The 22,842-nt window shown below is 42.7% G+C and overlaps 1 protein-coding gene across 2 annotated transcripts in view; it reads right to left on the bottom strand.

The window, feature by feature from the left end:
- RPAP1 (RNA polymerase II associated protein 1) overlaps positions 1 to 18,624 on the bottom strand; it is a 38,428-nt gene extending 19,804 nt beyond the window's left edge. The window contains exons 1-11 of one of the 2 annotated variants that reach the window (XM_083863494.1): positions 18,590 to 18,624; positions 15,495 to 15,771; positions 14,440 to 14,588; positions 13,809 to 13,901; positions 12,305 to 12,485; positions 10,071 to 10,247; positions 7,062 to 7,268; positions 3,594 to 3,709; positions 3,086 to 3,184; positions 2,520 to 2,621; positions 1,551 to 1,718 (exon numbers count right to left, since the gene is read on the bottom strand). In XM_083863494.1, coding sequence (XP_083719620.1) covers positions 1,551 to 1,718; positions 2,520 to 2,621; positions 3,086 to 3,184; positions 3,594 to 3,709; positions 7,062 to 7,268; positions 10,071 to 10,247; positions 12,305 to 12,485; positions 13,809 to 13,901; positions 14,440 to 14,588; positions 15,495 to 15,684 — 1,482 coding nt within the window. In that variant the 5' untranslated portion in view covers positions 15,685 to 15,771; positions 18,590 to 18,624. Of the gene's footprint in view, positions 1 to 1,550; positions 1,719 to 2,519; positions 2,622 to 3,085; positions 3,185 to 3,593; positions 3,710 to 7,061; positions 7,269 to 10,070; positions 10,248 to 12,304; positions 12,486 to 13,808; positions 13,902 to 14,439; positions 14,589 to 15,494; positions 15,772 to 18,125; positions 18,155 to 18,589 lie in introns of those variants that run through there. The other variant, XM_083863495.1, reaches the window with a different exon arrangement.
- Between the last annotated feature and the right edge of the window lie 4,218 nt (positions 18,625 to 22,842).

The raw sequence follows: 22,842 nt of genomic DNA, 5'->3' as shown, positions 1-22,842 counted from the left end.
AGAAACAAACACCACATTAGTCAGAAAAGTACTGGTAGATTTCAATTGCTAAGTACCAAGGAAGCACAAGCTATTATCAGACATTAAACAAAACCCAATGAAATGTGAACTAAAGATGGTGAATGAATGGCATGGTCAGAAGAGGCCAGACTTGAGGGGATGAAGCCATGAGTCCATCTGGAACACAGAGTTTGGGACTACAGTCTTCCATCCACCAAGAGGAGGAAAAGCATTAAGACGAGGTAGCTGGGTCATCAATGGAAAGGAAAAGAAAGTTGCTTCCTTCCCATAGCCATTGAAGGATGAACAAAACCTTCAAACAGCATGATTTTTATGCGTGTTGATCTTTTGTGTCTATAATGTGGATAAATCCTATTTGCCTTACAAATCCTGGAGCAGAAGGCTGAGCTTCCAGCTCTACCTTTCTCAGAGACCTTTTGAAATTCATCAACATGAGACCCTGGGAAGGACTCTGGGTTAAAAAATATACTGACACAGCATTCACAGTGCTGCTTCTGACAGTAAGAGTCAGCAATCCCTGCTTACACAAGACATCACACTATCAGCTTTGATCTGAAAAATCAGAGTGCTGCAGACACTTTATAAACCAGAGTAACACCAGAAGAGAGAAAAAGCACATTAAGAAGCTGATTCACTGTACTAATTACCTACAATGGGTGGGCAGACTCATCTAGCAGAACTCCATTAGGCTCATAGATAGAGAAATAGCAAAATGTGGAGAAAGCTACCTACTCCTTTATTTGTCTTGCCTACTACTAGGGATACCTCTACAGGCCTAGTAGAAGCTGCAGGGGACTTCTATCCCATCTCTTCTATCACCAGCCCCTTTGCAGTCAAAGAGAAAAGCAGCTCTTAAAAAAGGAATTTGTAACACAGTCTACAGCATGCTCTGCCTATAACAGACTGCTTCTGTCCAACCAGGAGTACATATTAATCTAGCTGCTTTAGGCTGTCTAGTAGCCCTGAAAATCTAAAAGAAGCGTCAACCTTTTAACAACTGAAAAAGCATCAATGAGAAAATAAATACATAAACAGGCAAAATTAGGTATGTATCAGTGTTACAAAACCACACGGGAATAGCAGAAAATGGACAATGAGAGAAAAAGAAAACAGCATTATTACAAGGCATAAAAGAAAGCATGGAGAATATTTAATCTGCTAAGAAGCAGAAAAACTACGAAATAAGAAAACAACATAAGAGGACATATTAAAAAGATAAATTCTACATATACATTAGTAGTGGCCTGATCTAGATTGCAAAGATATTGAAAGAAGAAGAAACTCAGCAGCATGCAATGAATTTAATCATAGAGTGGAGCTAATTCAAACAGGAGGGGAGAAAAGATACCTGAATTTCTCAAACTGGGATAACACACTCCATTGTCTGTCTCAAAGCTCAGCAATGACATTCTATTCACCATTAAGCTAACACATCCAGTAAACCTTTGTTCAAGCTACTTACCATGTCTTCTCATTCTGATCCCTGTAAGCAGCTCAGCATAAAATCAAACCCTGAATGATTATCTTACCTCATCATCAAGTGACACCAGCAGAGCCCGGAGGGCACCAACAGATGCTGCCATGACATTTTCCACTGCATCATCCAGGGAGAAGCGCAGCAAGAACAGAAAGCCGGCATCAAGCAGCAGACGCACAACACTGCCCTTCAATGAGGAAGCAAACTCTCCAGCCCTGGCCTGCAAAGTGCCAGACAGAGCCAGGGTCAAGACTGTCTCATCTCAGCTGGATACACCTCTGCGCTGTCACATCTCAACACTTTGCATCTTTGCCTCTTTCCACTTCTACTGTGAAACTGCTAAACTGTGTGGTTATTCTTCCTGTATTTTATCCTCCATTCATTCTACAATTCCTTAGTGCAAGAAACCCTTCTTTCTAAAGTCTGCACTCATCTTTTGACTTCATCCTGTTCTGTCCCATCACCCTTCTCAAAACCACCATGTTTCTTCTTCTCTGTTCCAGTGCCATCAGGGGGAATGCTTGCACTTCCTCCAAAAGTTAGGTGGAAATGTGCACATAAGTATTCATTTTGTCTTCTCTTCTTGGCACATTGCTCTATGAGTAGGCCTAGCTCTTTCTCACCTCCTACAGAAAATGCACATCATGAAATTGGCTCAGACAACAGGAGTGAAAGGGTCAATGCCAAGAATAGGTTTGTCACAAAAGTAACATCAAAAAAAAATCAACTTGCATCCAAATTAAGAAGAGAATTGAAATTGCACCACTGCCGCTGAACAGCACTTGAAACAACCTAGAAGAACAATACCCTGGAACCATCCAGAGAAACCTGCACCTCAGTTTGTTATATCCCAACATTTACCTCATCTAACAGTAAGGATCCTCAGTGAAACAGAATGCCCTGCTGGTGACTTTGCCCATCTTCACTGAACAACAAAAAATAAACAACTAGTACCAGAGAATCTGGGCCCTGATCCACCAGAAACTTGAATTATGGGGAGAAATTCCTTAAAGCAACTTACCCTTTGAACAATACGACCTAAGACCTGTAGAGCCAGTGTCCTCTGTTGTGTAACTTGGCTGCGAGACAGATGAAAGAGCTCTTGCAGAGAATAACCAGCTCTCTAAATGGCAGGGGAAACAAAACAAAGAAAACAAAAAACACTCTCGACTACAGCTAAAACCAGGCCCCTTAAAATAAGATTACCTGTAACATACTGTGTAACAGAAGATAAACTGCAAGCCAATGTTGTTTGCCTCATTGTGGCAATTGCAGAAGAGATTCTAATCTCAGATGTCACAGGAGAAAATTGAACTTCTTAAGCAAAGGAAGTATGTGCACCTTTTTCCAGCACCACAGAACTTTAACAGCATTAAAGAGAAAAACCATCAACAATTTTCTGGAAGTAATTCAGTTCATGCACGCAGACACAATCTGTCTTCAGGAGTCTGTTCCTAAAGAAAAATTACTGCACTTTTTTAAGGCTTTTTTTTTGTCACTAAAAAGCTTGACACAAAAGGAATCCACCAAATCAAACACAGAAAACAGAAATATGTGTACCTTTTCTATTATATTACAGCCACCTACCTCTGCCTCTTCTCCATGGTGGTGCAAGCCTAGATGTGTTGGCAAATCAGCATCTGCAGGAATCAATTCTCCTTTTAAACTGAATCGAGCTTGCATTCCCTACAGCAAAAGGGTGGAGGGAGAAAACTATTATTTCTATTGCTGTCCACTCAATTAATCTCTTAAAATAACACTTTTTACATCACCCAGTGGAAGATGACAGTTTAAAAACTCCTCATGCCTCAACTTCTCAAACCCCAACCTCCTATCTTTCCTTTTTCTCAGTTTTACACCACCTGTTTCATCCTGGATTACAATGGCTCAACTCTCACTTCCTAGCTCTCTTGAGTGCTACAGACTGAACTGATCCTCTATCTCTTCCTGTGAAAGAAAATCGAGAATCTTTCAACCTGATGAAATCCCACAAACTGAGTAGCCAGAGGACTCATTTTTGAAGCCTTCAAAACTGTTACTGCTGAGAAGCATGATCCAGACAAAACATGCAAAGTATCCATTTCTGCTTTCAAACCTTTTTGGTTTTCTTCTGCCGAGGTGAGGGCAAATCTTTCATCCATTCCAGCTTCTCAAACTCTACATTGTCCATGTGAATCCACTCCTTCCTGGGCTTCACAGGCAGATCATCATCTTTGTGTGGGGAGAAAGAAATGTCAGTCTTACTCTCCAAGGCAGCAATGAAGGAAATACTATTCTTTCTTTGCCAAGCTACTTGGCTTAAAGACTGTATTAAATAGAAGATTATGTAAAATAAAATGAAAACAATTTTCAAACTGACTGTTGTCTGATGTGTAAACATCAAAGGTTTAAAGCTATTTTCATCTTTCATAAGAGCAAGAAGAGGAAGTAAACAGCACAGTAATGAAATTCAGACAAGGCTAATTTAGGAGAAGTTGAACAGAAGTCAGGACACGAGTAAGGCAAAATTATCAGAACCAGTGAAGAAAAAATAAAATCAGCCCTACTTTTGAGCAAACAAACTAATATCCATGGAAGAGAGTGTTAGGGGGAACATGAGATTGAAAAGTATTAATGCAGAGTACCAGCAAATTACCAGAACCAAGTAAGATTTTAGTTTAGATACAATGAAGGCAGCACAATATTTATGCTTTGGTTGCATTTGTGATGCTGCTCTTCAGCATCCCGTCCTAAAGGCTTGAAGAGATCAGCTTGGGAAGAAAAGATCAAAACAGCTGAAAATTTACACAGCTTTCCAGCAACAGCTCAGTGGGGAAACTGGACAGTTAAACAAGAATTTCAAAGGTGCAAGCACTAAAGGAAGAAATTACTAATTTAACTTTATAAAGAACTTTGAATACAAGAATTTGAGAAACAAGACATTTGTGCCTGACATCACAAGAGTTGCCCTAGGAAAGAGACAGATCAGCATGTGGAAGAATCTCACAAGTGAAAAGACCAGAGATACATAACCAGGAAAGGTAAGGCTTTGCTACTAGGATACTACCCCAAACCAGACTGAGATGAGCTAAGAAGTCTTTGCTATCTGAAAAGAAAGCACATGTAAGGACAGCAACAGTCAGTCTAAGGGCATGGAAAGCATTAGCATCACTCCTGCTGGAGCAGCCCAGAACTCATCTGCATTGCAGCTATTAATCCTAATACTCCAGTCTTCTCTTGCAAGGAATGACGAGTCCCACTGAGATGCTCTTCTTTCATCTGATCTTTTCCTGCTGATAACTGGCCTAAAATCTAACCTTTTACTTTCTTCCAATTAGCAGATAAACTTTGAAAAAAGGCACTCATCCCCTCCAGAACAAAGTTTCACCCTTATGATCAATGTGGTATTGAATCAGGCAAGGAACCAAGCACAGAGTTATCTTGCTCAGCCAGAAAGCTGTTCTGCAGAATTTCAGCCAAAGGCTCAGCATGCATTTTAACTGAAGCGAAGGAAAAAGCATCTGAAATGTACGAAAGTGGAATGTTTGTGGGTGGTAGATGCAACATGAGAGGAAATAAAATCAGCAGAAAAACAAAATACAACGGCATTTGTAATTTAACAAAATCTGTCCTCCATTAATCACTAAATTGACAGAGTTGAGCTAATCATTCTATTAGTAAGATTATGCATATTACTAGCAGCCCTGATTACAACAATCTTGTCAACAAGAAAAGAGGGATATATATTTCAAGGCATCACCAGACTGTTATTGAGAAATCTCTTTACAGAAGCATAAGCTGGCTGTGTGAATGCAACACTTGCACTGAACTTTTTCAGACTTGGGTTACATTAAAGGCTACCACTCAACCTCTTCACTTTTTGCTTTGCTTCCTGTTTTTTCTCAGCTACAGAATTAACTTTTCCATTTGATAAGGTTCCAAGTTTCTGGATAAAGGTTTCACCATCTTGTTTCTAATAAACAGCAGCCTTTTATGTCATTAGAGAGGCAGATATGACTCTTGAGCAATCTTATTGCTTTGTGTCATCACTGGAAATTCAGACCATTTCTGCTGGGCTATTCATGATGCATTCTGAGTATAAACAGATGCTAAAATTCCAACAATAACTGCTAATCGCAAATTAATTTTTACATCTCCTACTGGCCAAGATGGGCTGCAGTCATAAACTAAGCTACTGGAAAGGCTTCCCTTGCTTTTTTAACTGTGTTTCAGCTCACCCTTTCTTTGTTGTTTCCAATATAATGGGAAAAATCCTCTTTTTTTCTGTGCTGTCTTCTATAGGAGGCAAAAGATGTCAGCACACAATGTTTTAAACTGAGCTATTCCCAAGAGCATTACTATTATTAACATTACAGGCTGAACAACATGCTTCTATTGCTCTCAGGAGATGAAAAGATGTCACTTGACCTAGTGCTACTTGTGCACTCATTTGTTCTGGGACTAAAAAGAACTAAAAATAGTCCCTTTGATTAAGATGGATTTGTGGAAAAAGTAAAACTTGTGGAGAAACTGCAAAAGGACTGTTCAGTGAAGTGTGTTCCTCAAAAAGAGGCTGAGCTTTACTTCTTCTGCACATGTACACACAGACATACAGTGACAGACTCATCCTTCTCAGCAAGAAAATGGTAAATGCTTGTTATGTCTTGCAAACAACAAGCTGAAACCCCAAAGTGATTCAGAGACTTCTTTAATCCATCTTCAGGTTACACTGGAACACAAAGGACACATTAGAAGAGGATCAAGAGATGGAAAAAGGCAAAAATTGTCATGAAATTGTGGGACAAGTATGTTAGGAACAAAAGTGTGAGGAAAATGACAACAGAAGCTTAAAAATCACAACAGAGAAAAAGAAATTGCTAAAGAAAAAATGCAGTGAGAAAAGCAACAATAAGAGGACAGGCCTAGGGGAAAACTCTTCCTTTCTCTGCCATGAGAATGTATGGGGTTCTTCTATCTACTGGAGATAAAGCAGCTCTTTCCTCATACAGACAGATATTGAGCATTAAAGGGTTCTGTCATAAGAGGCAGTAAGTGTGAAAATCACTGGGTGGCTTCTGAGATACAAGACACAGAGTGGGGCCATCAGGAGCAGTGTGACACTAAGACATAGATGCTCTACATGAGCAATTTCCCTGAAGTGAGAGTGGTTGTCACCCCCTGCTATCCTGTGAACAAATCGTTAACCCTTACCTACCCAACACTCTCTTGTCCCCAACCAGTACCAGTTAAAAGTTCTCTTTCCTTGTTCACATGACTGAACAGAAGAGAAATGATGCCTAGTTTAACACACATTTTCCCTTCAGAGGCCTTAGAAAAAAATCTCAAAAAACAAGACCTCCTAATGAACAAGGCACTTCCATTGTGTACCACCTTTCTCATCTGTGGAGCCCATGTAGAGATGTTATTTTTTTGAACCCAAAATACATATTTTTAAAATATCATGATAAAATTCAGATTTGGATTACTACAAAGTAGCACAACAATTCAATGTAGATTGATGCAAACACCATACAAATCTTGTATTTCTGTTCAGAAAATTAACAACAAGCACTTTTTTTCTTACCCGTGATTTCTACTTTCATATTTTCTTCCTTCCTTACATGTTCTTCCAGACCTGACTCCTGCATGGAAAGAGATGATCTTACACCATGCTGAGCCACAGGCAGAGATTCCACAAACTCCTCTGGTCTGTTCAATTCCATTTTTAATTCCTTTTTCTGGCCTTCATTGTTACCACGTTGTGATTTCAAGAAAGCAACTAAACTGGGATCTGCAAGTATTGACAAAGAGACAGACAGAGATGTGACAGAAAGTCTCAAAATACTTCATATGCCTATAGCTCCTGCTATTTATGTTTCAGACTTTTCTACATGTCGTCTTTCTCTTACCAGCTGTCACTTCTCTTCAAACCGAGGCACTCCACTGCCTTATGACCTCTTAGGCACACTAAGTGGGAGTAGCTGACTGGTGAGGGGACACCAGAGACAGAACTGACAAACATCTTTCAGGGTAAAGCAACAACAAAAATTCTATTTTCCCAGCTTACAAATAAAGATAATAGCTTCTTTTCCCCTCACTGCCACTCGAATGGGACATCTAAACAAGACTATTAACTGTGGAGGGAATTCTGGTCTGTGGTCCCTGCCTGTGGACCACTCAGTGGCATCTATCTGCACACTAGAAGAATAAACAGGACAGACACCACAAAAAGAATTACCTGATCTTTACTGAATTGCAGTAGAACTACAAGTCATAGCACAGGTACTATGTTACAAGGTGACCTTTGTTTTGAACTGACTCCCCCCTTCAATTATGGTTTGACAACATCCAGTAAAAAGACACAGCCCTTCTCTCCATGCTTTGAAAAGAAACATTTGGGAGGTAGATGAGTTTTGAAGGATAAATGATGTTCATAAGGCTCTAGGATCACCATTTTATTTTCAGATACGATACAGATATCCCACATCATTTTGGATGGAGTGCACTGTCTCTGAGTACTCTTCTCTAGAAGATGGTGTTGGGATGCCTACACCAGAGGTGAACAGTGAGAGATTTTGTATTGTGCCTCAACAAAGTACACAAATACTCCAGTAAGCAGTCAGAGGTATATACAGTAGAACGTAACACCTACAGTGGTTATTTATTCTTTGGAGGACAAAGGACAAGCAGTTGAGAAATGCTCTGTACCTGAGATAAGTCATCTCAAAAATTACTCCCATGTCTCTGAAATGTCTATCCCACGCTCATGACTGCTGCATATTCTCCTCAATGATGCAGTTTAAACCGTCCTTGGTGAAGGACAGGCATTCAGCCCAGTCTCATTAAAGTATTTCTATTTTTTCTGAATGCAAGCAGAGCTCTCAGTTTCTTACACTTCACTATACACAGGAAGGAATTACTATACTCATTCATCACTTCACAGTGACAAAAAAGTCACTGATGTCAATCTGTGCACAGTATGTCAGAAACTAAGCCTGCTTCTGTCCGGAGTCTCCATGAACAAAACCAGCACAGTACCAACAATAAAACACTGCCCAGCACAAAACTATGTACCCATTCTCATACTTCATACCATGGAGTACGTGCTTCCTAACTAAGAAGTTAATTCAGGGACTGGACAGCATTTAAGATGCACAAATCATTCACACTCCCAAATATGGAGAAAGTCTCCTTAATTTACAGTTCTGTGCCTGTCCAGTTCCTAAATCCACCTGTAAGTCAGCAATTTAGTTTAGGAGTTGCTTCATCATGTATAATTCTCTACCCATAGATATTTTGGGAATTCCAAAATTACTCCCAGTTTCTTTAAGCCTCAAGAGACTAAAATATCTACAATTATAATCTACAAGGCATATAAAAAATATATTGCTTCAGAAAATATTGTTTAAAAATACTTAAGATATATCCCATCCTTTTTAAACTCCTTAAGTACTCACTAATATCCCAAAGGATGCAGTGGTGCAGGCAAGGAGCAAAGATCACAAATCACTCACAAGAAGCAAGTCAGTAATCAGGGTATTTTTCATACATGTGCCATTGTTATAAGCAGTGAAGCCAAATAAAATACTCAGGTCTCTTGAATGAAGGCTGTACCTAAACAATCTGGCTGCAATTATTTTGTGTAGTTCCTTTGCCACCTTTCCAGTTATACCCATGTTGCTTGCAATGAAGTCAAGATAATTAATATGATCTTTAAGCTGAACCCACAAGAGACTTATGCATCTAAAATGCCACTCACATCTAAATTCGATGCTAGAGGACCTGAAATCATAAGCATTTAAAAAATCCTTGTCTGCCACCTACATCTGTACATCTGCTCTCCTTGAGCATAAAAATTCATCCAATCAACGCCAACAAGTGTTGCAGTGCCCCAGATCACACAAAGTCTTATCAAACATACCACATTCAGTGTTCTCCTTTACCTTGTGTGAATGCCAGTGATAGGCATTCCCAGAGCACCACTGTGGACAGGGCTCCAAATCGGAGACCAGACCCCTGCCAGAATATGCCTGTACCCAACAGCCTGATAATTAAAACACTTTTTCAAACAGTCAAGGCTAATTGCAAGTTTTTCTGCTCTACAAGTATAGGTTTGAACTGAAATCTCCCACATGCCCATATGTTCTCCCTATCCGGGTACTGACAGTTCTGGCCTAAGTTTTAGGTATTTTGGAGGGGAAGACCAAGGGTACTCCCTCACCTCAGCATTGCTATGACACTGCTTTCTTATCAGCTTCAGAGAATTACATTTTAGCATCTTAAACATTTATGTGCAACCATGTATTTAGAGTGCAAGGCAATGAAGTGCACGAATCATCTTAAACCACAGCAGAGGGGTGACAAGAAAGACAAACCAAACCAACCCTCACTGAAAAATAAATACTCTTTAATTTCTTCACACTTAGTTCTTACTCATAAGCTACTGACATCACATGGAAGCAAGACTATCCACATATGGAATGAGCAGGAATTCCAAGTTCCCATCATTTATCTGTGAATTTGTTAAGACTTCAGGACACCTACACATTCAATAATTGCCTCAGCTCTAGAGGTGACCCTGGGAAGCACATACCCAGCTGAGCCAGAAGCCTCGCCTGCTCCTGCAGGATCTCTTCCTCAGACATGGACTGCAGCTTCTCCAAATTCTCTCTGTGAATAGCTTGAGCTTCCTGCTCACTCTTTAGGCTTCCAAGACCCTCTCCCGTTATGAGACAAGGACGCTGAGAGGTCAAAAAGTCACCATCTTTATCTATAAAAAGCAGCAGAGAAAGCAGTTAGTGATCTGTGTCTACAGCATCATCAATCAATCTCAATTCTGCCATTACCAGGCTTGCACAATTTCAACTCTTGGGTGGATTTTTTCACCTTGGTAGTAAAGTTAGAATAGGAGTAAAGAAGTTTAGTTTAGCTTCAAACAAAATGAAAACATTTGTGCTTTCATTCCATGTAACAACAAACTTGTTGACATCATTTCCAGCTTGTTTCTTTGGGAGCTTGAGGAAGGATGGTAGGGGAAAGGAATCATGTTTCTTTAAAGCAAAGCAACAGCACAAAAAAGTAAACTGGAGCATAATTCACAACTGATGCATCAGAACATTCTACCAAGCTAGTCAATACTAGATTCTTTCTCTGCCCAAGAATGCCTGAACCCACATTTGTATGTCAGCTGAACCATGACCTAGCAAATATCTGCTGAGTAAGACAGAAAATTAGATTAGGTAAATCAGCTTTCAGAGTGATACAGGATCAATTCTCAACACAGGCATGTTTGCTTCTAACCATGTCCTGTACTCACCTTCAAGGGTTAAACATATTAGAAGTTATAGCAAGTGGCATTCTTCGTACTCTGAACAAAATTGAGTCCCCTTTATCATCTGATCTAAATGCATTTTAAATGTTCATTTCATTTAACCACAGCACCAGGTAACATGCTCCTTTGGTCAGTGTGAGACCCTCCAGCTCTCTGTGACCCACTATACAAGGACCTGACTTGGTGACTTTACTGCTTATATTTTATTCATATGCTCCATATACTGACTTGGACCATCCCTATGCCCTTAAACCAGCCAGCCCTAAAAGCATCAAATCCCTGCTCAAACAGCAGCAATGACTTTCAACATAACACCAGGAAGATTTGATGCCATTTCCACAGTTGTTTTGCATATTGAGCAGAAAGAGGCAAGACAGGGTGACCTGGCAAAAGCTTTCTAAGCTTCCCACCACCAGCAATTAAACTAAGGGTTACAATGGACAAACACATTGTTACTACAAGAAATTAAGCTCCCCCTCTTCTCTTGCTTCTAGTGATCCTGCCACAACAGTCTGGCTAAAGAGGCCAAGCCACTTTGTAATCTCTCTGTCACACTATTACATTTTAGAAGCATTCTTGTTCAAGAGGATGACAGCTAGAAGGCTGCTCTACTTCCCTTTCAGCTTTCTCAGACAGAATTATACTTGTTCAATTGTAATAGGACATACAGTAAGCACAGTATAGTGACCTGGATGGTGGTTTTGTGCACACAAAGCACACCACACCTGGCAGTTCTCTCATGAATTCTCTGACGGGGGGGCAAGGCTGACACAAACCTTAGTCAAATGCTGATAATCTTCAAATGACATCTGGCTTCTATTTCAATGTGAAAAAGAAAGTGCCTCACTGGTCCTAAGCAAACTGGACTGTCCCAGACAATACAAGTGAGAAAAAGCCTGGAGATGCTGGTAACAGTTGAACTGGCTTCATCTTTGCTCGTCACGTTGCTGTCAGACAAGTAACTGCTAGAGGTGGCACTGACTCATCAGCACTGCCTCACAGCATTTCTTACGGAGCAAAGCCACAGTCTCATGGCAGCAGATCTGGTGATGGAAAACTGAGCTTTCAAACATTTCAGTAGGAGTGACAACCCACATCACAGTGGTCTCAAATGCTTTCAATACAGAACCACCCTCTTCCTAAAATTGTGGAAATTGGTGATGAAACAAGAAAAACTTCACAAATAACAAAGAGAAAGGAAAAGGAGGACAAGAACCTTGAAAAATATATCTACTTCCCTGTGTGAAGCAAAAAGGAAACCAGTGAGAAAGCTAACCCAATTTTTAAAATGCATCTCAGAATTTCCTCCTTAGAATTTTTAGTTTGCATCTCAGACCATTTCAAGTTATTGCCACAATACAGACATTCCAACTGACCTTGCGATTCCTAAACTGAGGACGACAATGCTACCCTATAAAAATATGGTGCTCTGACGTTATGGTTACTAAGGCTATGTAAATACAGTCGGCTGGATAAGCAGAACCTTCTCTACTTACCACCCCTGCTGCTGGGGAGAGGCGCTTCTCCCACGGATCCCACAGGATCCAAGGCATCCGGAGCAGCTGATGTTACTTGCACGCACTCGGCGGCAGAGGGAGCCGTCGCTGCCTTTTCAGCAGCTCTTTTCGCTGCCATCTTCTGTGCAAAGATGCTTTTTCTTCCAGATCCCAGCTGCACCTGCAAATGGGGAAGGCATGTGTCCCTTTTTCTTTCCAGAGTCTCCCTGCACACCTGCCACTAAAAAATATATAGATCTGATCCTAAAGATACCCTCAGATCAGACTTTGGGACATGATACAGAGAGGGTGCTGGCACCTGCCCTTTTCTGTGCAAGTGTGACACTTAACACACAGTTTACTGCTATGACAGACAAAGACATGGATGTTTTTGGCACCTAGAGAAGGAAGATGATTAATTACAAGTGAATTCAAGCAAGGAAAAGACACCTAAAATGTCACCAAACACAATAGTTCCAGCTTTCCTGCTGTTTGGAAGCTCTGCATAGCTGAATACCTTGGATTTCTGAGTATAAATGGGGCTGTACTTCACTGTGCTCACCACATGCTTGGAACAGGCTTCTTATGAAGTGATTAGTGAGCAGCAGGGTGAAGAGATTTACACAGTAAGAAGTGGGCAAGTAGTGCTAAAATAATCCTAGCTAAATTACTGTGTTGCTTGCCTAGGTAATGGAAGGACATGGCTCTGAACAGCTTTACACAGGGGATGCACAGGAAATCCAAAGGAGACCAGACAAAAAATTTCTTGCATGTCCTCAGTCCAGAGAAGAAACTTAAAAGGCAGTCTGAACATTTGGTAGCTGCTTTGTGAGCTTCTGCATGAGATACACAAAAACCAGTAGTTTAAAAAGTATTACCCTTGCCTTTCAAAAAAGCTGTACTTCAAAATAAGCTACCTCCTCAAAGCAACCACAGCTGTCAATCACATATCAATTCCAGCATTTGACTCCCACTCAGCTAGCAGTCCTTGCTACTACAGCAACGACTGGTAATAGCAACCACGGCTTCCAGTTTTACAGCCTCAGAAAAAAATTATGTCAAAAACAAAAACACTGCAAAAGATAACCTGAGCAACCATACTCAAATGTTATGCCAGGAGAAATCAAATGCCACTTCCATAAGAACCTGGTGAACAAATTAACAGGGATTGCTCCTCAGAGAAAAACAAGCAGAACAGGATTAATTCTGCTACAGCACTGCAGATTTGATCCACCTTAGTGAAGTCAGCTGAAGAAGGCTAAACCAAGAAGATCCCAATGTTACTTAACTACAGGGTATGGAGTAGCTGCTTGATGGCAGCTTAGTAGAAGAACTCTCCTTCCTTCAGCTGGCAATGCCACATATATGCTGACTTGGCTCACAATCTCCAGCATACCAACTTGGTTGTTTTGAGCCCTACCAAGCCCCACTAAGCATCAGGCTTTAACAGGAGAAAGTTCAATTGTTAATGAAAGTAGCACAAAACATCTGCTCCAAATCTTACCTCACTTTTTATCTCAGAGCGGTGAAATGTCCTTGGAAAGGGGTCTCCCGTGGGCACTGGCATGGTCACTGCTGCTGCACTTGTGTCTCGTTCCTGAAGAAAGATATTCAGAATCTGTAAAACCATTGCAACAGCCAGACATGTTTGTATCATTTAACTGAGAGCAGGCTCAAAATCTCTCAGCTCTGCAGCTCACATGGTCATCAGGCTCAGAACACCTTGTGCTTATTTAGAGACAAAGTGAGGCTATTTTCCAAAAGACTTTGCTGCCAAACTCCATACATCACTCAAAGAATCAGATAAAGGAAAACCTAGGCCACTGCAAAGCAAGGAGAACATCCCCAATACAGTCCAGAAACTCACCCAAATCCACACTACAGCACATGCCTGCATGCAATCAGTGTTACCTGTAGGCAGTCAGGACTGGCAGGCAGATAAGAATCTATATTTAACTGAGAGCAAAAATACACCCAAAGAGTGTTTTTCTTTCAAGCTGCTCCAAGACACTGGTCTACAGCGCTGCTTCATTACAGTGTAGAAATAAAAAGCTGCCACAGAGCCCTTCATCCCTGCTTAGTTCACAGCATCCAAATAAACAAACACTAGATCATGACATAAAAAACAGACATACAATAATTTTGCTGAAGACTGCTGTAATATGTCGATCATGACTCTCCAATCTTTCCTCTGCATCTTCATCCTCAAAGTGGACACTTGCACTTTTGATCTTGGACTTTTTTGGAGGAGCTGGAGTTAGAGCTGGGAGAGTATCAGGAAAATCTAAAGAGGGGAAGCAATAATAATAATTAAAAAAAAAGCAGTCAAGTTATTGCTGTATAACCACTGTGCAATAGACCAAGACCTCCTAACAGCATCTTTTATTCCTCTGATCAGAAATAAAGATAAAGAAGCAATAAGACAATTTAGAGTCCCCTGTCTCTAACTTGAAGTGTGTAGTGGAGAGAAACATGCTTGAAGATTCTATTTATGTATTGGCACAAGGTCTTTACAAAGAGCTCCATAAGCAGGAAAGGGTACTGAGGTCTGACTGCAAGTATTAAGGGAAGAAGTACGGCTGTACAGAAACAAATATTGTCCTTGCAGGTTGTGTTGAGGCACAAAAAAAAGGACATTTCCACATTTCCACTGCTAACTGTTTAAAATGAGGGATTTGTACGATCATGAATAAACTCCTTTCCACCTGCTATGAACAGATCATATTTCCTCTGCCTGGAACAAAGTACTGAAAGATTTATATTGCTTTTAAAAAAACACCTTGTGCTTCTGAGATCAAGCACATGACAAAAGTGTTACTTGTTACTTACTACATCAAGCTACTATTGATGAATAAAACGAAAGCAAACCAGATTTGCTGGCTGAAAACTGGAGTTGCCAGGAGAGGTAAATCTCAAAGACACTGGGTCTGGATAGCTGGCAAAATAAGCAGTGAGTGTCCAAACAGTACAAATTACACAAATCAACTGTTGCTGCCAAGGTACCAGAGACAGGTGATAAATGTGGAGTAAGGCACCAAAGGTGGTTCTACTGGATGCTAGAAGCATTGGATAAGCCAATTTCCAAGGCTAAGGATAAATAATAATGCAATAAGGGCACAAATACAAGGGAAAAGCAACATTGCATTAAAAGAGAGAGAATCTTAGTAATTAAAGAAGCAAATGAATTTACCATCCAACATGACTACATCTTTGCTGTCCTGTAGCGGGGGTCTCTCAGCATCTGTGCTCCCTTCCTTCCCTTTCCTCTTGTCTGCTTTCTTCACAATCTTCACAGCAGGTGAAGCTCTGGCTGCCAGGAACTGGTTCTGAAAGCGCAGCAGGTCTGCCTCGGACTCCCCAGGCTTTGGTCTCGACAACATCCTGCCTTCTTGCTCTTCCAGCCTAGGCTCACGTGCCCTTCACACAGGACTCCAACACATGGAAAACTGGTAACAGAACTGGATTTCCTGGAGATAGGATGGGGACAGCATGGGAAAACTACTCATTTTTGTCCCCGCACATACTACTGATCTCCTATTCCACCCAGATACAAACACTTAAACATGAGTCCCACACAGGTGGAACCCTGCTCTTCATTACTAAACAAATGACTACTAAACAAGCCTGCACAAGGTCTGACAGCCAGCTAAGAGCACAATGGCATCCAGGCAGCAAAAAGCCAGACAAAAAGTGCATCACTGCCAGAATGCCAACAACATGGCCTGGGATTTCTAAAGTCAGAATAACATCTCGTCTAAGACAACAGATTTTACTTGCTCAGTTATCAATGCCAAGAATCTCTGAGGCACAGTATCACATAAACCTCCCACTCCAGCATACCATCTTCTCCAGATCCCAGCATTAACATCCCTGCCAGGATGCAAGAGCCTGTCCACATAGACCTGGACAATGCACTCCACAACTCTGTTTGCTCTCCTTCTCACTCAGATCTCCCAAGTGAAAAATGTCTTTCTTCCTGATGTGGACCTCCTGCTTTAGTTCTCTTTCACTGGCCCTTCTTGCCAGAAGCTGTGCTATTTCCAAGCATCTTCTCTCAAGTGGCCCAGGCCACTTTGGGGTTGAGAAATAAGGGTGAGATTTCTACAGAGTTTTTTATTCTGTGCACATGACAACTCACCAGGAAGGCAACTACTCACCTCCCATCTACCAGGCAGGAAACTACTGGTGACTATTGACCCCCACCTCTGATTCCCAGAGGCTGGGGCCAGCAATCCACTTCTCACAGGCAGCAAGTAAACTGTTTGCAAATACATGTCATTGTACTCCTAGCATAAGCAGACACCTACTTGCTGTTTATTTATGGAGCTTGCTGCCACAATGGGGCTCCCACAGGCAGACTTCACTTGCTTGGACCCTCTCTGATACCCATAAGGAGCAGAACACGCATCCCAAGCCAAGTGTTCCCTGCCCTGTCATCACAGGCTTCAAAGCCCACAAGAGGAGGATGCCTGCTTTAACAGGCACAAAACACACACTTGGAAGCAAAGGGTGCTGCTTAGCTCTCTGCAAGAAGCCTCCTCCACACACAGCTCTACATAAACTTGGCCAACTCTGTCCCTACCAAAACATTTAAGAAACACAGCACATCTTCAAACTGCCTTTGCTTCTCTGGGGAACTCTCAGCACAACAAGACAACCAAGCAACCATTGCTAATGAGGTTGGATGTTCTTCCACGAACCCCTTCCTCAAAGGCTTTGCTTCAATTCACCTGGGACCTGCAGACAGAACCAATGGAGGGAAAACACTTTGCTTTCTTCTTAGGGCACCTTTTCCCAGGCCCCATCCAAGCCATTGCAGCACATTAGCAACAGTCCCTTGGCTGTCAGGATTGTCATTCCTACCCACCAGAGCTCAGAGAAAACATGCAAGACAGCTAACAAACTCCTGAGCATCAGCACTAAGCCCAGCATCCTGCAGCCTGCTGACCTCCAGCCTTGCAACTGGGACCACCACCAGCCAGCATAAGCAACACACTGAGATATTGTCCTAGGAACACAGGTAAGGGATAGAAATCCTGCACAAGGTCTGTGAGCACCTCTGCACTCCACAACATAGTGACTGCTGTGTGGACACGCTATTGTCTTACTTGATAAAATCCAGCACTGGTAGGCGTTTCAATTTCTTCTGGTTCATCTGCATTTACAGTGCATTTTTCTTCCACAGCAGCAGAGCTGCATGGAAAGGCAGATAGAACCAGACAGGGTGAAAAGAGAAAATGTGTATATGTTGAAGCTAGAAAATCATCTCTGACTGCTACTATCATTTGTGAACCCTGGGGAAGGCCTTTTTACCCCTTCTTAAGTCTACAACTTTGCATTATTTTGATAAAGATATCAGATTTGGACAAAAGAGGAATACAAGGTCCTGCTGTCACAATTAGTGCCTCAAATTAACCTCTTTCTTCAGACCTTGTTGGTCGTGGTAAGACTTTAAAAGGAGAAGCAGAGAGTCAAATCTCAGTCTAGTCTCTTCCAGGCAGCCCAGCAGCCAGTGGAAAAGTACAATTTCCCCACTTGAGATCAGCAGGCAATGAAAGTCTCACTCAGGTTTATTGGCTCCTTTGCTAAATGGTGATGTGCATTCTCTGCTCTGCCACAATAATGCTTTCTGCACACAATGCTATAATCACCAACAGTCTTCCTGACACTTTTATTTGCTACAGAAAAGGCAAACACTGGAAAGACACTCTTGCCAGATGAAAAACCTCAGCCACAAGAGTCAACAGCTGCAAGAAATTCTCCTCTAAGAGGCTCCACATCTCATGCTGGTCACAGAAGACTCGGTGACTGCACACAGCACCTTGCCAACAGAAATGCTGCTGTCTCAGCTTGTCTCGAGGGTCTCTGCAATAAACAGGCACCAGAACAGCGCAAAATAAAATGAAAAGAACCAAGCTGCTATTAACACACTGAAGAGCTGATGCGTCCCGGCGTTCCCACCGCGTCCACAGCCCTCATGGACTTTCACAAACGACTCTGAACCAAGGCTTAAACAGGCGATGGAGACTCTGCCTGGCAAGGCCTCTCTGATGGGGGGAGGGAAGGAGAGGGAGGCACAGAGCGGCACAGATCCCGCAGCATCTCCCTGCACGGCGGGCACGGCCACGGGACCGGGGACCGCGCGGCGCCTCTTTACAGCAGGGTAAAGGCCAAGTGCTGGGCCCCTGCCGGCCACACCGAGCGAGGCCAGGCCGGGCCTGCCCCGGGGTTCCCGCGGGCAGGGGAGGCCCCGCTGCCGCCACAGTTCGGCCGCCGCTCACTCACCTGCGCCGCTCCCGCCGCCGCTTCCGCCCTCCCTGCGGCGCTTCCGCCCGGCCGCCGCCACTTCCGCCCGGCCCGGTCCGGCCCCGCGAGTTCGCCCCGCGCTTGTGCGGCCTGAGGCGGCTTCCCCCGGGCAAACACCGGCCACAGCCACTGTCCGCACACAGAAATGCATTTGTGTCAATGCAGGAGCTATGCCTTATCCTCACGGGAGGGCGCGGCCGTGCCCCAGGCCGGAGGTGTTCTGGGAGAGCAGATCCATAAAGCTCTGTGAACGTGGCTGTGATTTATTATCCATTGCTTGTTTGTAATACGTGCAAAGCTTATTAGAAGCCACTGGGAGAGCTGTCGGAACTTGAACTTGCAGGAGCTCTGATTTTAATGCTGGTTCTTGATTTTAGTGCTTGGTCAACTTTGAGCCTTTTTACAGAAGGAGTCAGGTTGGAAGGGACCACACTTGGTCATACAGTCCAACCTCCCTGTTCAGGGAGGGTCATCCTGAGCACAGGGCACAGGATTGCAGCCGGGTCCTTGAGTATCTCCAGTGAGGGAAACTCCACAACCTCTCTGGACAACTGTGGGGATTCACGAGAGTGAGACAGACTTAATTAGCATATCTAGTCTGGTGACTAGGATGCTTTGGAGAGAACAAACAGAACTTTGAGCTCATGAGAAGATGGGATTAGAAATTTGCTTAAAGAAGAAGATTCAATCAACCCCCTACGATTAATACGTTGAAAAATGTATGAGTTGTTAGTATGATCTTTTAACCTAATTATTGTAGTAGAAATTATTAACCTTACTGAAATGGTATATAAGTTCTTGGAAAACCTGAGTAAAAGCAGATTCTGATCATGGTCAGTCTTCCCGTCTCTCCTTCAATCGCCAATAGACAACCTGTTCCGGTGCTCGGTCATAGGTACAATAAAGAAGTTCTCCTTCATGTACAGGTGGAATTTACTGTGCATCAGTTTCTGCCTTTTATTTTATTTTATTTTATTTTATTTTATTTTATTTTATTTTATTTCTTGGCACCATCAAGAAGAGCCTGGCTCCATCCTCTGACACCCTCCCTTGAGATACTGATAGACACCAGTGAGATGAATAAAGATGACAGATCTGGGAAAAGAATTCTCTGAGCATGAGAACAGGCACAAATTCTCACTGGGGATTCGACTGGACCTGGTGGGCTCACTGTTTGGGAAAGACTCACCACAAGTGTCCTGATGCTGTAAAAAAATTAAGCACTTTTTCACTGTTTGGGGGGGAGGGGTTATACCTATAGCTGCAATACTACAGTAAAATTGCAGCCAGAAACAAATTTTATCCATTATGATCACTGAAAGCACTTAAATCTCTAGATATCTCTGTATTTCTGTTCATCTTCAGGCCAGGCATCAGAGCACCACTGTTTTACAGAAGGGTGAGGCAGTGGTGCGAGTAAAAGGCTTCTCTCTCCCACTTCAAGCCTTTCCTGGGGCTGAACTTGGGAATGGTTTCCCACGCACCCCACGTGCACAGTTCAGTTCTCCCACCTGGACAGTAAGGCAGGGAGGCCGTGGCCGTGGTTGTGTTGGAAAGTGTTTGGGTGAAGCGTTGGGGCTGCTTAGACTCTCTGACAACTGCTTATGGTTCTGATTCAAGACAGCCACAAGCATTTTCCCTCCCTGACTCTTCTCACACTGGCTGCACAGCTTGTGGTCACACACAGTGTCTCTTAGCATGCAGGTGAAAGGAGGAAACAATCTTTTTTTGACAGAAAGACATACAAATAGAATATATTTGATTTTAATTACCACGAGACAGGGATGCTTCCCATCAAACCTGCCAGAGTTGTATGTATCTTTCCTTCATTCCATTAATTATTTACCTTCAGTTTTAATAATACAGTTAAGGGCACTATATATAGCTTCTGCTCTATCAATAAATCATGCTTGTGTGTCTTCATATTTATCCTATAAAATTCTAAGTACCAACATGCTTGCATGGATTTGCTAAGAGATTCTAGCAAGAAAATTCCCAGCAGTGCATCTCTTGGAGTCTTTGGTGGTGAACTCAAATATTCCCCACTCAATGAGAGCTATTTGATGAGATTTTTATGAGATTTTTTTTAATGAGGTCACCAGTCTTTTCACAAGTCCCAACAACCTCCTTCATCCCCTTCTTATAGCTCTGTGCTGATTTAAAATCCAGTGGGAATATTAAACCTACTTGAGCTGCTCCCCTTCCCCTGCTCCCTTCCAGTAGCAGAGAAAACACTAGGAGACATTATAAATTGGAAACAGTTTACTGAAAAATTGCAATAACCACAACAATATTTATAAAAGAGTGTACAAAAGAGAGAGTTTTACCCAAGAAAGGGTGTTCGCCACTGAACAAATAAAAACACTTCCCAAAGACCACATCCAGTGTGGTTTTCCAAGACAAAGGCAAAATGATGACTGGCCCTGTGCTGGGCAGCATGCTATATGGGAAAACAATAGCAGAATGTTGGAAAGGCTTGCAATTTAACTGTCCCCCCTCAGACCAAAAGCAATGGAAGAACAGGGATAAGGCAAAACCTAGTGGGACCTGACAGGGCTCTGAAGCAGGTCAGAGGACCCTCCTCCTGAGCCTGACGTTGTGGAAGTAGGACTGGAGAGCTTGGTGGTTCCAGCAGCAGCTCCAATGGCTGCTGCAGTCACAGCAGCTGTAGCCTGGGCTCCACGTGGCTCAGCTGGGCTCTGCCATGCTTCTGCTTTCTCTCCTTTCTCTTGGAGCAGCTCAGCAGCTCTTGGGCTCACTGGTGCTGTCTTTGAGCACCAAACCAAAAAAGCCACATCCTCGAGCATAGCAAAAGACGGCCACTCTTCCACTTCCAGCCCCTGACTTCCTCCTGCTCCAACTACGTTCTTGCCATGACATGAATGGTATGGAATTATACAATGCTAGAAACTCTATCCCTTTCCTCTATAACCATAATGAACTTATCATAGTTTGATGTGACTTTTTGATCTATCATCAAACCCAAGGATCCACACAGTATCATAAGGGCAATGCACACAAGCCACCTTCCCCATCCCATAAATCCAAGGCACTCTAGTACATGTGATCCACAATCCAGGCTCAGTCCATCAAACTAGTCCTTTGGTTGCATTGCTTGAAACAGTTCTCCCATTTGTTCAGCAATCTCCTTCATCTTCTGACGTGCCTCTTCTATGGTGGTGGTGGCGTTATGGACAGTGATACAGCATTCTCCATCCGTTAGGTTTAGCATCCCACACACTCCACTCTCTTTCAACAACAACGTATCTAGGGCTAATTGGTTCTGCAAAGCCATTTCCGATGCCTGCTGGGCCTGCGCATTTGGTTCCCTGAGTGAACGTCCGGTCCAGTTGCTTAAGACATGGACTTGCCTAGTTAAGTTCTCCAAGACATACTTGTGCCCTTGGGTAACTCCACTGGACACAAAAAATGATTCTAAGTCTAAAGCAACATTCTGTCTCCAGGTATAATAGTCGGGGACTTGAATCCCCTGAATCCACCCTTTTGTATCTGTTGGATTGTGGATTTCTCTCCGCACTTTGTTGTTACGATAAAGTGTATAATTGAATGTTTTAGATGGACACATGGTAGGAAACCCAATAGTACACTGGAGTCCAGCCATATCATACATGTTTAAATGGGAATACATTTTCCCATCTGAACATGCCCATACCGTTCCCCGTGGAGCTGGATACTTGGCTTGTGAACACTGATACAGGTCACCTTGGGGAACTTCCTCTGCTTCGCTACTTGAATTCCAGACCCTTCTTTGGTCAGGGCCATGTGTAATGGGAATGCCACAGGACAGTGCTATCTCCAAATTTTCGTAAGACCCATTGCATCGGGTGTCTTGGTTTAGATAGCCATAGTTGGGATAATCCCAACAGGTACACATGTCCCGGATAAAAGTTCTCAGCTCTGAGATGTACCAGGTTTCTATAGGCTCACCTGCTCCTGTGGTACAATCTAATATACGGGAACAATTCAGAAAGGAGGTCTCTGACATACTTTGGGTAAAGCTTCTACGGTTCCTCACTTTCCAGCAGATGCTCTCTCCATTAGGTAGTGTGGTCTGATAGTCCTTACAGTCTGATTTCTCCACTTCCCATTCTACTATTTTCCCTGTGGGGGCCCTGGAAGCCCATTGTAGGGTAGATACAGGGTCAAAGATTTGTTTCAGAGACCAGGCCCACTCATAATGTGTTCGGTTAACTTGGTTCGCGGTTCCTGGG

The sequence above is a fragment of the Zosterops lateralis genome, assembly GCF_965231275.1.
Source record: "Zosterops lateralis genome assembly, chromosome: 6".
Taxonomy (NCBI): Eukaryota; Metazoa; Chordata; class Aves; order Passeriformes; family Zosteropidae; genus Zosterops; species Zosterops lateralis.
Note: the sequence above shows the minus strand (reverse complement) of the source record. Positions and strands in the feature narration are given on the sequence as shown.